Source organism: Haliotis asinina, chromosome 10, assembly GCF_037392515.1.
Source record: "Haliotis asinina isolate JCU_RB_2024 chromosome 10, JCU_Hal_asi_v2, whole genome shotgun sequence".
NCBI lineage: Eukaryota > Metazoa > Mollusca > Gastropoda > Lepetellida > Haliotidae > Haliotis > Haliotis asinina.
Window position 1 is genome coordinate 47,649,674 of NC_090289.1, and position 15,561 is coordinate 47,665,234.

The 15,561-nt window shown below is 41.1% G+C and overlaps 1 protein-coding gene across 5 annotated transcripts in view; it reads left to right on the forward strand.

Moving 5' to 3' along the window:
- LOC137297896 (microtubule-actin cross-linking factor 1, isoforms 6/7-like) overlaps positions 1–15,561 on the forward strand; it is a 100,112-nt gene that overhangs the window by 34,332 nt on the left and 50,219 nt on the right. For all 5 annotated transcript variants that reach the window (XM_067829872.1, XM_067829871.1, XM_067829875.1 and 2 more), the window contains 14 exons: positions 5,334–5,462; positions 5,738–5,788; positions 5,935–6,006; positions 8,598–8,708; positions 9,170–9,265; positions 9,428–9,550; positions 9,889–10,035; positions 10,413–10,475; positions 10,605–10,696; positions 11,144–11,249; positions 11,380–11,536; positions 12,099–12,169; positions 12,774–12,895; positions 13,074–15,486. In XM_067829872.1, the coding sequence (XP_067685973.1) occupies positions 5,334–5,462; positions 5,738–5,788; positions 5,935–6,006; positions 8,598–8,708; positions 9,170–9,265; positions 9,428–9,550; positions 9,889–10,035; positions 10,413–10,475; positions 10,605–10,696; positions 11,144–11,249; positions 11,380–11,536; positions 12,099–12,169; positions 12,774–12,895; positions 13,074–15,486 (3,753 nt within the window). The remainder of the gene's footprint in view (positions 1–5,333; positions 5,463–5,737; positions 5,789–5,934; positions 6,007–8,597; positions 8,709–9,169; positions 9,266–9,427; positions 9,551–9,888; positions 10,036–10,412; positions 10,476–10,604; positions 10,697–11,143; positions 11,250–11,379; positions 11,537–12,098; positions 12,170–12,773; positions 12,896–13,073; positions 15,487–15,561) is intronic.

Sequence of the window (15,561 nt, forward strand, 5' to 3'; positions counted from 1 at the left end):
CGATAACTTGGCAGTACTTCTTGTCAGGCGTGTAAACTGACTCTCATGAGAGGATCTGGTTGCTGCAGTACTACAAGAGGGAAGGAAACTTTGTAAGTTGGAATTTGGCAACATCGTGGATAAAACTGGTGTTGGTATACATGAGTCATTATAGGAGGATGTGCAATGTATGGCTTTCTCAGCCAAATATAGTGTGTGTATATGTGAATAAAGCAAAATAAACGCACACGCACACGCACACGCACAAGCACACGCAGGCGCACAAATGCATGCACACATACATACAGACACACACACTCACACTTATGCAGACAGACATATATGTTGATGTTCCTGCGTGCGTGTGTCAGCACCATCCCCAACCTGTTCAGCACACCCAGACAATGCTACATATATCCTAACGGTTTGACAGCCAAACACTGAGTCATTCCCAAACTACTCCTGTAGTGAGACTGCTCGCTTGAGAAACACAGCCCTACCTTTTTCTCAGCCAGGCTATCATCTGCTGAGACATAATGGCTGACACATACCCCAACATTCATTTCTTAGCATGGATGAGATAACGCCTGATACATGAAGTGCTCAAGTACCTCTTTACTTCTAATTGTCCTGTTTGTTTAAAATCACTGTCAACACTCAGTATCACTCTACACATCCAACCCATCGTTCATACAGGATTTAATACTTTGGATGGGAATGTATATTAAAAATTCATGCATCTTGTCTATGTATGTGCAAGGTTGGTTCTGTATTCATTACCACATGACCTCAACACAGCAAAGTCATACCACCTTGTCATACCAGACAGAGTGTTTGACTCAATGTTTAATATCCCCTGTATATTCATAAGAGCAGCACAGCAAGGCTGTACCTACTGTATGCTAATACTAAGTTCTTTATCATAACAAAACACACAACACAAGCTGATGTAAGAATTTCCTGCATAATGAAAAGAAAGGCATGGATCTAGTATACGACCTTACCGCAGACCACGATGCAATGTGTTGGCTGCGTCGTGTTACTCCCAATTTTGGTGTAAAACGTGCGTAACTGAAAAGTGCCGAGACCAACGAACGTGGTCTTAAAGCCATGATTACCCCATGTAAATGCACCCATGTGCGTCAGCACCGTCGTCGCGCTGTCCGGGTTGGCCAAGGTGGTAAAAGGCCAGCACCATCTCGATCTTTCCTCCACATCTTGCAGACACGCTATGATAGTGCTGAAACATTGTTAAACAAATTGCTGAAACACTGTTCACCAAAACTCACTCACACCTTTGTGGAGTGGAGGGTACGTCGTTCATAAGTATGTATGTTTAAGGTTCTTGACCCCTTGCGCCCAACACTTTTGCAGAACCGGTATAATCCAACACGCCGTCGTCTAGTATTTGGTCTACGTGATGGTATAAAGGGCGACATATAGTGGGTTGTTAAGTGAGCTATACTCGCTATTTCAATACACCTCCTGCTAATGCACTATTTCTTTTAGTGCCTTTCATTCACAGAGTACTTAACTCGACTTTCATATTCATTTTGATAACTTACTCAAATATTTACCAAGGAAGCGTAACTGCTTAATATCCCAATTTGTAAAGTTAAAGTATTTCCTTAAATGATGTTTGACGGTCTTTGCGTCTTATAATATTCAACTCTTCTATAAACTATACTGACCATAAAACAGTATGTTGGTCTACTCATGTATAACCGACAAAGTATTATTATGTTTGTGTAATGGGTGGCGGAGAGGTTTAACGCCATGTACTTGTGATCAAACTTACTGAGCCGTGGAACATATATATGTTTAAACAACGTGTTCATTCTTAACATAAACAACATCGACAGTAATAAATCGTTTCCGCGGGCTATGAAAATTTATTTTTTAAAAATTATCCTTATGTTTGAAAAAGAAATTCGAATATTCAAAAGACTTTGGACGTAAATTAATTGCCACCCTATTTCTTACAGCTGACACTGCGCCCTGACTGAAATATACACCACCTCTATCCATCATTCAGGAATGTCACCTGCTATAAAATCACAGCTGGGTGTAATCTGATTACAAAATGGCTGTTAAAATCACTGGTGCATATCCACACTTCTTTGTTAATTTTCTCTTTCCAAGAGTGTTGTTTTATAATATTTTCCTGAGTTAATCAATAAATATATTCCCCTACTCTAATAACAACAACGGTCATATGGTCATTTTTTCTTTAGCACTGTCTGTCACACATGTGTCACTTTTATCTATGTACATATTTATAAATATTTTAATACACCATTATGTATAATATTGTCGCATAGATCTTAAATGAAATAATATGCAAATATGTGACTTATTTATGTATGGAAAGCACGGGGCCTACTCACAACCTCTGTATTCAGAATCAAACGTCAAACCCTATTAATATCAACCATAACAGTAAATCACCGTCTATAACAGTAAATCATCACAGCTCAGTGTGACCTACTTTAGTGTACCTACGCCAGATTTACCACCTCAAGTTAGCTGTATCTGTGTAAGAATCCCATAGAGCCTGTTCACATGTGATATTGACAATGTCCAGTCACTTGGCCATCACTGACACACCCTACAGGAAATATGAGCCCTTTCATCTCCCATACACCAGGAGGCTAAGTCGCCATGTTGGTCTCGGTAGTTTCGTGTAGTGTTAACGGTCATAGAGGTTATGTTTGATGTAAAACTCCAATGCTTTGTCACCTGGTGATGTATATTTGGTTGACTGTGTTCGTGAATAGATATAATTCATCAGTCAGTGTGTAACTGACGCCCTGGCTATCTCCATCGGACGGTAATCAGTTTATCTGTACCCCACTTAAAGACGTCGCTGTATTATACTCTCTGTCAACGTCAGATCTTATCTTATAGCCCTATGTATCTGCTAGCATTGGCTCTTTAAACATCTGATTGTTAGGACAACAGATCCCGCTGCCTACATCACTATCCATCCCGCCCAGCATGGCCACACCCTTTCATTGACCACCGACCAACCAAATGTAACCTCATTTATTTCTCATGTGGGTCGTGCGTGTTTTCTAATAACAGTATGGACGTCCTAGTCGTTAACGCCTCGAAATTCACCATGTAGAGTTGCATACCTTAGATGTGACATGAAACAGTGTTCACTGGATGTGTGCCGGAATACTATGATCTTGGGTTCGAACACAAGATTCGCCTTGACTGTGATTTTGGGCTTAGAAGTAGAAGCCGGTATTTGCAGTATTTGCCCTAGCTGAAAAAACACATTAGCATCAGAATCTCAATCTACATCACGCTGACACTGTCATATGACACCGCTCAGCCATTCTCAGTGTTAATTACGTTGATGATGCCTGCGTGTGCAAAATTAAACAGGAAATCGCCGTGCCCATCGTATTTAGGTAACGTGCATGTTCGTGATAATCGTTTTAAAGTGATACCCACATCGCCGGGTCCATGTGAAGACCATGGCTGGGTACGCGGTCTAAGAACCAGACTTAACGCCCCTTAGACCAACCAGGATCTGGGCTCTCATCTCGAAACGTTCGTAGCCTTAAGAATTCGTAACTTAGGTCGTGCCAATGCGTTACGAATGGGCTTAAAAAGTTCGCGGGGCTACCAGCGTTTCGAGTATAGCTTGCCCGGTAATCGCCTGCACGAATCTTAATTCTGCACGACTATGACCCATGGACGATATGTGGCCTAATGGTTAAAGCGTTAAAACCCCGGGTTCGATTCTCCACGTGGGCACAGTGCGTGAATCCCATTTCTGGTGCCCCGGCTACAATGTTGCTGGAATATTACTAAATGCTGATTAAAAATAAACTCACTCACTCACGGTTGTGAAACTCGGTTTGTCAGCACCATGCACATGCCCACGGGCCGCACCAAATTGGTCACGTCAGCGTTCAGCGTCACATACAATCTACGTAATGCCGCCACGTGCACGTGACACTTTAAGCATTCACCGTCGGAAGCCAGACTTTTCACGTTGTATATAGTAAGTCACACAATTGGTAATATTTTGTTCTGTGACTAAGGTCACATTGGTTATGCTTGTAGAGGTAAAGTTAATACTCTTGTTTACGTTAAGCCAATGAATATTACACAATGGACAAGCGGCGTGACCTGCCCTCAGTTGCATTCACATTCTACATGGCACAAAGAGCAACACTTCACCCGGAATGCTGTCCGCTCACTACACCTAATATTTAATCGAATTTCGCTTGGAAAACCTGTTTAATATGAATAAAGTGAACACGATTGTAGAAGATACACGTGACAGACCCACGATTTGTGGACCGTAAAACTATAGCTATCGCCATGTTGTATCTACTTTCCTAGACGATATACATGTGTGTTCTTGGAGCTGTTTGATATAGGATCACCCAACGACCACCCCGTCGTGGTAACGTTGGTGTCAAATGACGTCGTACAATGCGAACCACACGCACCAGGGCACGAGTGCCATGGCGGCCATTCTCCAACCCTAATATCCAGACATAGGTTGAAACATTATCTGTGTAACCGAGGTAGACCAGAACGTGCAGTTTATGACAGGGATGACAAGCCGAATAGAGCAAGACGCACTGCTATTGTCAGTGATTCAATGCACGGCTTATCTACGTTAATGCATATATAACGTGTGATATAGTGTTTACCCGTGTTATTTTGTGCAGTGAAGTAAACCGCGGATGGTATTTATCGAGCACAGATTAGGTTTTTGTTATTTTTCCACGCAAGATAGACTGCCCACATGAACACATATGCTTATCTATTTAGTTCTGTAATAAAACACAGTTTTTAAGGTATTATATTATATTTCACTTGTATGCGAGATATGTGTGTTATGATTTCAACAGACGTTATACATGTATTTCCCAACGATGTACTTACATGTTTTAACCATTTCCTATAAAAACGAGAATGCACCACTCACTAAAGGTGAACAAATGTACTGCAAGTCCATAAAGTTCTGTATGTGTATATTACTTCATGTAAATGTGTTCTTACAGTTGAAAGCAGGATTCAGTTTTATGTCAGAATCGTTTACAGTTCTCAGATACAGTTCCGCCTGCAAACATGACTAACAGTGCCCGGTGATACAGGAGTAATGAACAATGACGGACAAGACATTTTTCATGAATAAATATATATGCGTGTGAAACTGTTCCCTGTTTTATCAGGACACAAATCTCAAAAAAGGTCATTAGTTCTCGTTTACTGTACACGGCCGACAATGTTACCATAACAATAATATTGTCACATCATTTCATTATTGTCACATCATTACATTATTGTCATAAATATAAATACAGCATTCCCTTTTGTTGTAGACACGGCTCCGTGAATCTCATTTTGTGGAGAATTACATCGCCATCCAACAAGAACTTGAAGACCTCAGAGGCCAAACAGATGACGTCAAGGAAATTCGAGAAAAACTAAATGAAGTTAAGAAATCTCGGGTAAGATGATTTATACATTTTCAAAATATAAAACGAGAAGTATAATCACAGTTGTGAATTATGTTACTAGTTTGAACCTCTGTGATCTTCTGAAGGTAACATGGCTGAGGCAGATACACCCGATCATTGGTTTGCCTTTTAAAAACCTTTAAAATATTTGTTTTTTTTATCATTCTATCAATCTTGTCTTGTCCAGACTCAGTGTTTTAGTCCGCTGTTTATTGCATTTTGTGGCATAAACACCATTCACTCACCTACTTTTTCTTAATTCACAGGGTCATACACGAGACTTTGAGACTGCTGACAATGAATATTTACTGTTAGAGGTAAGTCACAAAACCCTGGCAGACATACTCCATGTGGCAATACGCTGATCAGCTGACGCTTATGGCCTGTGCCAAGGCGCCATAAAAACTTCCTCTCCCTTTCACTATTTTCGTAGAATGTCATCAGAATATTTCCACTGTTTCAGGATGCTGCACACCAAAGGAAACGTTGCCTGGAAACACTTTTATACGTCAGTGAGGTAGAGAACCTATTTCAGGTAAACACTTATTTATTTTACAGTAAATCGTTCAATCATCATAATGAGACCGTCCTCATTTCACATTTGGCATTATTGTTCATACGGTCAGCTTTTCTCGAAACATTCGTAGCCCTACGAACTTCTTAAGCACATTCGTAACGCATTGGCTACAATCAAAGTTAAGAATTCTTAGAGCTACGAACGTTTTGAGAATAAGGGCCCTGGCTAGGTATTCTCGAAACGTTCGTAGCCCTAAGAACTTCTGAAGCCCATTCTTAACACACTGGCGACGATCTAAGTTAATAATTCTTCACGCTACGTTTCGAGAATAGGGGCCCTGCTTCGATTCCCAATATTTTGCTTCTAATTAGCAGATGTAGCTTTTTTGAGTGATGGACACCATAAGTAAATAGTCGTTCCTTTATGTTCACAAGGAGGATTTATTCTTAAGGGTCACCACCAATACAAACACGGAAAGGCGTCTTATATATTTGTAGAGAAAATGTCTATTTATTCTTGAAACACCTCGTCTAAAGGCATGCTTACAATAAATTGATCTTTTCAAAAGTTTCTATTTAACCGAGGTAATCCATTAAAAGTCATATGTACATTGACATGACTATATATGTTCCGGGACACAGGTCGATTGAAAGCAGTCAGTGGCCAAATCATGTTTGTAAATATGCGACAGTTTCTGTGTGATGACAAAATGTATCCAGTCGGTTTCTTTTCCATAGACTCCTGATTTTAAAAGCATGCTTTGAGTGAATTCAAATATGGAATACTCGTCACAATCATTTCAAGAGAAGAAAGTGTTTACAGAAGTTCATGCATTTAGATACAAGTAACCTACATGTCGTTTCGCTCTCGTATCCAAGGGAGTGCCAATTTCTTTACAACTGCTTGAAATATTCGCAGATGATTTTGTATTGGTGTTTACGCATACATTTATGGTTAATGTGTTTAACAAATCACTGAAAATATATTCATGAGAATAACTGTACCAACAATATGATAGACAGACCTTTTATGCTTTATGTCACTCTATGTGGTATATTTGCCGCGGGTTCCATTTCGTCATGGGGACCTAGATCCGCTATCTGTCGTCACCCTTTCATTGCGCAGAGATTATAGAATTAACATTAAAAAGTGTCCTTTTCTTAGCGTGAAGGATTCCCTCTGACGTTGCTGTATGTATTGACAGTTCTGTCAATGATTGACTGTCAAATCCATCATTTCAAACTGTGTGTACACTGACAGTTTATCCATCTTTTCTCGATATAACGCTTTCACGCCGTCGCCGAGCAAACACAAATCGGAACGAGGCATCAGGTTGAATTTGTGTCATTGATCGCAATACGATTTCGTCCACTATGCACCAATATTACTGATATTAAATAGACTTACCCCATGCATAGTCCTTGAGACGATTTACAAAACTACAAAGCTTGCAGAATTTCTGCCAGTTGAGACAGGTAAATACAAAGACCTCGTAAAGTGTAACAGTGTTCATTCAACACTCCGGACTTGTGCTGTCATTCACTAGCTGTAGTTTAGCAGTGTGCATTTACATTGCTTATGATTCTTGCACTGCCGCGGTCCATGCAGTATACATTCACTATATATGCCACAATTCCCCACTCGCTATCTTGTCAGTGTTCATGCGGACCTTCCAAGATCATTTCATTCGCTTGATTCAGGCAAGGTTCATTCACGATCTATTCCATATTCAAACATTCGCTATATAAATGTTATTTACACACGGACTCCATTCCTTATAACGATCTTTACAATGTCCTTTGGGCTATTGATAAACGACAAGGAGTACACAGACTCAGTTAGAGATCGAGGAGGGAAAGGCCGTCTCCGTCAATCTGATCATTGTCATCAAGTCATGACCTATGAGGGACGAAGACAAATATACAGAGATGAAAGACTGAGAATATAGTTAAATTTATTTACGACAGAAACAAACGCTTCATTCGCCATCCCCATCATAATCCATACGTACTAGTAGGAGATGTTAGTTCTCACAAGAACAAAAGTTGACCGCCGTGTGTCTAAACAAATTCCCATGTGTGGGAATAATATATCATAAATAATACGCTCAAAGCACGCGTTTGTCAGAAAAGACACACAATTGATGCTAAGAATGTAGTGAGTTGATACGCTAGAATGACCAGTGCTGTAGACTGACAGACCAGACACTGACCGATCCGTCAGTTGAAGGTTTCTCCAGTGCATTGTAGAATCCTGCAACATGAGTCGCCTTCACGACACAACGTTTAGCAAAACTTCCACGGCTGAGTAGCAGTGCATGAAACTTCAACAGACGTGGGTAATTCCTGCTTTACAATGACGAGTGCTGTGGATGACGTCCATTGATAGTCACTGATCCGTCCATAATCTGGTGTTGTCGTTCTTTACAACGTCGTGAACATTCACTAACACGATCATACGCGATGCGTCACTATTAAAGTACTCACAACCCGAAACATCACAGTAGATATGCGAAGGAATGTCTAGAATGCATGTTAACAAACAGCTGTTTGAAAATTTACTTTATATCCGACAGCATTATTGTTCTTTAATTTTATTTATTTTACCAGAATGTCCAGGCTGATTTCGAGGACCGAGCTCTGTATCTCAGCAACCGAAGGAAGGTGTTTGAAAGCGTATACAGAGGAGAAGACATTGCGGAGGCGTCACGTATGCATAGAGTAAGGTTCATTGCAGAGCACATCAAATGCAAAATAGAAGATAATACAATGGATATAATACCCAGGTCTTAAATGTTGGTCTTCTGTCTCAATTTAGAAAAGGGTTAACACACGTTGGGGTAGCCGAGTGGTTAACGCGTTCGCTTGTCACGCCGAAGGCCGGGTTGGATTCCCCGCATGGGCACATTTTGTGAAGCCTTTTCTGGTGTCCCCGGGCGTGTTATTGCTGGAATATTGCCAAACGCGGAGCAAAACCATACTCACTCACCGACTCGCTGGTAGAGTGCGTGAAATAAGTATCTCTTGTCGTCAATGGTGAAACATTGCTATGGCGGCGTAAAACCATACTCAGTCACACATAAAATGTTTACCCTTATGGATCACCTTATGTCCCAGACCAGCCCAGAATATGCATGCCATGTTGTTCCAGGAAACATCAATAGCATGCATGTTTATTGCAGGATTGCGTGTATGCTCTTCGTCAAGGCTGGGCGTGGCTCTCCAACCTGACACAATGCATGGAGGTGCACCTCAAGAATGCAGGAGAGTTCCACCAGGTAGGAACAACAAATCTAGATGAAACTGCTAAATGTCCACGCAAATAAGCTGAAACTGGCAAAATTACATTCCTGTATATTTTAGAGTCATTTCTTTCCCTGTGATCCTTTCCAAACAATTTGAGCATTATTACAACCGGCCTGTGTTCTATATTTCCTCAGTTCCATCACGATGTGAAGCACCTGGATGAAGACATGCACACATTCCTGCAGTGGCTGAATACAGAGGTGTTCCGGAAGCAGGTGCAGACACGTGACCCCGAACTAATGGCGAGTCACTTCCGGGTAAGATATGCAAACCTTACAATGATACTTACACACACAGATTTTACAGGTGACATAGACAAAATCTCACACAATTCCCAAATTTGTGCCTTTGATTTGCATGCGTTTGTGACTGTTCCGCAGAATAGGCAGGATACGCTCACTACTTAGCACTGATGTCAATCACAACATGCTTATGAAATATTCAATATCCTATGGTTCACTTTCATATTAGATTAATTAATATAGGGGAAATGTCACCGGTCACTTCTAGAAAATCGTCCTGGCTTGTCAGCAACAAATAGTTATTTTCTGTGGAAAGTTGACATATCTTCATACAATTACCGTACTTCCTCCAGGTGATCATAAATCAGCTGCTGGACTACCAAGGCCGGGTAGAGCGCCTCTGTGAGAGAAGCAAGTCTGTGTTTCCCATCTACTTCCGTAAAGAACTGCCTCCCTATCCCCTGAAAGCCACATCCCTAGTCACATACACACATCAACAGGTATGTTTCTTGATGGACTAGAAGATGACGTTTGTTCAATATAAAGGCCAAGTAAAATACTTAACAAACAAAACGTATTTCAAACGTGGTTTGAAAACTATGCAAATGAAGGATGGACTATCATAATAATGTCGAACGAATAGATTAAGCTGTATTGACATATTTGTGAACACGAAATCAAGGTCTTTGAATTACCAAAGTAAATAAGGACATTAAAGATATAATGAAATTCATGTTTGATAATATCATCATGCCAAAATGTTCAGAATATATGCTAATTATAGGTGTTATAGGTACCTTGATATTCGTACACAAGACATTCTCATTTTTTGTCTCGTTTTCGATTAGTTTCCTACAGTAACCTTCTGTTGTTTCAGATTTCGCTGGAGAAGGATGAGGCTATTACCGTGATTGACAACTCTGACCCAGAAAGGTGGCAGGTAGGTGGTCGTTGATGATGATGATGATGATGATGATGATGATGATGATTGCTTAAACTGATATGTTATTTGATGTCCTCAACCATTTAAACACAGAAGTAATCTTTACGTACTTTCTATCTGTCGTAGGTGAAGACGTCTGCCGGCCACGAGGTCGAGGTCCCCGCAATCATACTTGTCATCCCGCCTCCAGACCCTAAGTCCTTCATTGAAGCTCAGAGGTTAGTGCCTGTTATTTTGTGTACCAAATATTATGTTTCAGAGCATGTGTCAATGATCTGCTTCAGGAATACCCAAGGTACCTCCCTTACCTTTTAATTCGACGATGCAAGGTTAACCTGAAACACCATAGCATCCCTTATGTTGAACAATCGTCTACCGATCTAGGGTTCGAATTCGTTATTTACCTCGAGTATCGACCCATTCATTTTTGCTAAAGGATAACCTGAAGCATGTCAGTGTTATGTCCCTTGGTCTTTCGTTTTTGACCAATGTGAAGGAACACGACACTAAGAAAATGAACCGTGTCGTATGAAAAGTATATATAATAATGACGGACACAATACCACCAACTTTAGAAATTTTTAAAACTTTGCACAGGTAGAGATGTAATTATCTGCCTGACAATGAGAAAAGAAAGAAAGACAAATATTTTTATTGTTTATCAGACTTCGAAGTCAGCTGCATGTGCACTGGGATACAGCTGTGCAAACACTCAGACGTCAGCTCGTGCAGTTTATGACAGCTGTTGCCAAGGAAACACAATCACGAGAGGTATGTATAACTCCTGTTAGGTTCATGCGTGTTTGAAATATACATAATGCTTCAAATTAATTATATCCGTAAGTTGAAAAAGGTTTCAAATAGAAGTCTCACTCTCTAGCAATAATTCTTGTCATAACAGTTCCAGAGCCTCTCTTCCAATCAGAAGTCAGCTTACATGAAGTTGCTGAATGAAGCAACACAATTGCTGCGACCGACAAGCAATGAAGATGAAGATTACATCGCTTTCCGAAATCAGATGACAAATATCCGAAAGGTCATCAGCGGTGTTAAGCCAGGTACACCACTGTCATTACTGTCGTCAATTCTGAATCATAACATTTTTTTTACTTGGAAACTGACCTCCGTGGTCAAATGGATAGTTTGTCAAATAGGAGAACAAGGTCAGCAGCATGAATCAAATCCTGGAGGTTATTCCGGAAAGTGTAAAACGTTGGTATTTGTTGTTATTGATGTACCTAGTTTGCGTACCCTTGAAGATCCGGGTTAGATTTGATCTTCAGCAACTAGTACTCACGACTAATGGGATCGGTGGTCAGTATCGCTGACTTTGTTGACACATGTCATCGTATCCCATTTGCCCAGATCGATGCTCATGCTGTTGATCACTGGATTGTCTGATCCAGAGTAGCTTATTTACAGACTTACCTATATATCTAAAGTGCGGCCTTAAGCAACAACACACAATATATAGTTACTGTATTACTTACTTTCACTTTCCCACTCACATATTTGTACGTTGTCATTCATAAACGCGACGTATTACCCTTTACATTTCACTATCTAAACTTTAAACGTGTTATCCTTTTAATGATAACGCCAGATGATTATTTGTTTCAGGTCTGAAAGACCTGAAGAATGGAACGGTTAATAAATGGAACGCCACAAACAAGACGTTTAGAATTTATACGGTAAGTCTTTCTGTAACTAAATCATTGCACTTCTGAGAGTACGGCAGAAAGTTTCATGATTTGCCTCCTCAGTTCTATATTTCTATATATATATATGCGACTATGCTTGTCGTAAGAGGCGACTAACGGAACCGGGCGGTCAGACTCGCTGATTTGGTTGACTCGTGTCATCGGTTCCCAATTGCGCAGATCGATGCTCATGTTGTTGATCACTGGATTGTCTTGTCGAGACTCGATTATTTACAGACCGCCGCCATATAGCTGGAATATTGCTGAGCGTGGCGTAAACCTTAACTCACTCACTCACTCACTCACTATATGCCAATATTCGTCAATGTACGCAATAAAGTATACCTACAAAGGGTATTGTGGCCATGTTCAGTGGGAGAAGCTTTATTCATTGCTATGAATTATTTTAGTATATTAAACAATTCATCTGTTGAAACAAAGTTCTGACAAACGTGTAATGAGAATTCACTGAGAGTATGTAGATATTGCAAATTGGTTTTGCATTGTGTATCTGACATATGAAAGCAAAACAAACGCCAAGTAACAGCACGAGTCCCACGTAAGCGCAAACCAACACGAGTTGTGTCCCTTGCAGGAGCTGCTGACATATACGAGGACGTTCAAGCGAGATGTGTGGTCTCGTCGGGAAGAGGAACATCTCGTGGTCCGAGATCTGGAGAACCCACCAACCTTCACCTCCAAGGCCTACTTTGAAAGGTAAATTAAGACCTAATATTCATTAAACTTATGTGACACATGTTGTGAATTGGGGAGGAATATTTTTGTATCACATTTTATTGTTTTGTACAGTGTACGGTACTAGTAACTGTTTATTAGAAAAAAGAAAACTGATCATATGTCATTCATCAGATCTTTTTTCATACTTCTGTTGCAGAGCACTACCAGTGATTGATATTGACAATGTTACAAAACAGAGCAGACTTACCACTGTCCGATCTGAGATCTACATCCATGAGCGACACAGGTCCAAGAAGCCAGTGGCACCACCTAGGAAAAGACGGGGGGTGAAGGAACAGAAATCAAGCAAATCACAAGAGGAGGAGTTCACAGAAACCACGGAGTACTTCGAAGAGAGGAAGACATTTGTGATCACTGGAGTGATAGATCCTCGCAACAAGCAGACGTTGAGTGTCTTCCAGGCTTTGTCTAAAGGTGTCCTGAATCAGCAACAAGGGACTTACAATAATCCGGACACTGACTATTCTATATCCATTCCAGAAGCCATCCATCTTGGCTACATCCTTGTTGAATACAGGGATCATTTCGTTAATGGAGACATCGCCGAAAATGGATTTTCTGGTCTGCAGAATTCTATTGACACGAAAACATTTGACATATCTGGTGTGATAGATCCTCGAACTGGAGAATGGATCAGTGTTAAAGAAGCTATTGCTGCAGGTATTCTTGACCCAAGAACTGGCAAGTTCAAAAATCCAGTTACAGGAGAGGAGTTGACCATTCTAGATGCCATCAAGGCAGGGTATCTGACAGCAGACCCAGCACTCTTCGCTGAAGGAGCCCAGGAGTATAATTCGTTCATGTCTGTGGAACTTGCAGATGTTTCCTATAAGATTTCAGGAATCATTGACCCAGCCACGGGAGAGGAAATCTCGCTCAAGCGTGCAATACAGGATGGTGTCATAGACCTTGCTAACGGAGTGTACCGGAATCCTTTAACAGGGGAGGTTATGTCCATATCTGACGCTATCAAACGAGGCTTCATTAAGGGAAGGCCGTTTGATCCTTCTCGAGACAAAGACGATGGTGATGTTCTGAAATACCAACAACTTCAGGTGAAGAGACAGAAGTTCCAAGCTGCAGATCTTGACAATGTTGACGGAATGGATCTTGCCAATGCAAAAATAGATCCCAACGAACTTCTTTACACCAAGATCAGGGACAAGATCGATACCAGTGCTAAAGGTATCAGAGATCCCAAAACCAAAAAAGCTTTATCAATAGATGAAGCATACGAAATGGGCATTCTCAATTTTGCAAAAGCAGAATATGACACTCTTGACGGTGAGATCATGCCTTTACAGGAAGCGACTGCCAGAGGTCTCATTGAACCTTCGGTGCTAAAACAAATCTTGAAGACATACCAAGAGGCTAGTGTGGGAGAGTTGATAGAAGGGGGTAAATTTGACCCCGACACAGGACTAGTTACAGATCCAGTAACAGGTCTCACTCTGTCTCTCCAGGCAGCAGTGTCTCAGAAAATCGTCGACCCGGAGACAACGTTCTTCTATGACGTTCCCTCAAATAATGTGATGAGTCTTCAGACAGCCATTGCTGCTGGGAGATGTAATCTCAAGACAGGCTGTATAGTGAAGGGAGAAACTGGAGAGGAGATATCTGTCAGTGAAGCTATAGAAGCTACTCAGATCTTTGCCCATATTGACCCTGGTCAGATGGCCGAACATGCTGAGACCATCTCCAAACTCCGTGGTGTGATGGACACTAAGATTAAGGGTGTGAGGATCCCGACTACCAATGAGTTGTTATCTGTAGAAGAAGCTGTAACCTGTGGTGTTCTGAACATTCCTGTTGTGGCCTATGCAGACTCTAAGGTTAGTGAGGACATACCACTGCAGGTGGCGGTCAAGAGAGACAAAGTGGAACCAGAAGCAGCTATTGCAATCTTTGCTGCTTTTGACAAACTGTCGCTTCAGGAAAGCATAAGTTCGGGAACTCTAAATCCAAAATCAGGCAAGTTTGTGAAAGCAGATACACGTGAAGCTATTCCTGTAGATGTTGCCCAGACTTCTGGGGTGTGGAACCCTAATTATGTGTACTTTGTAGACAATGAAACTGGCAATGTTACTAGTCTCGGGTCCTTTATGGATAGAGGGAAGTTTGATCCTCAGTCTGGTAAGGTGATCAGCAATGCTTCCGGGCAAGCAATGACCATTGAACAGGCAATAGCCAGTGGGCTGATAACCCCTAGCATTGAGCCGGAGAAGTATGTTGACACATCTACGACGCTTAAAGACCTTATCGACAACGGGAAAGTTAATCCCAGATCAACAACATTTGTTGCACCGAATGACCTTAGAATGTCCTTGAGAGATGGCCTTGCCCATGGATTCCTGACAATGGGATCAAAAGTCAAACTTGATCCTTCCACTGGGGAACTATTTTTGGTGTCGGATGAAGAAATTGTTCGGGCTTTGGTTGATGTGAAGGAAAACACCGACTGGCTGAGTGATGTTGAGAAGACAATCGGTAGTCAAGGGAAACCAAGCGAGAGGCTTGAAAAATTGAAAAAACAATCTACAGACACTAAGGTAAGTCCCTCAGCTTCTGTCAAAAGAGACTAATTAACAGAAAAATATTTGGCAAGAGATTTATCATGAAACATA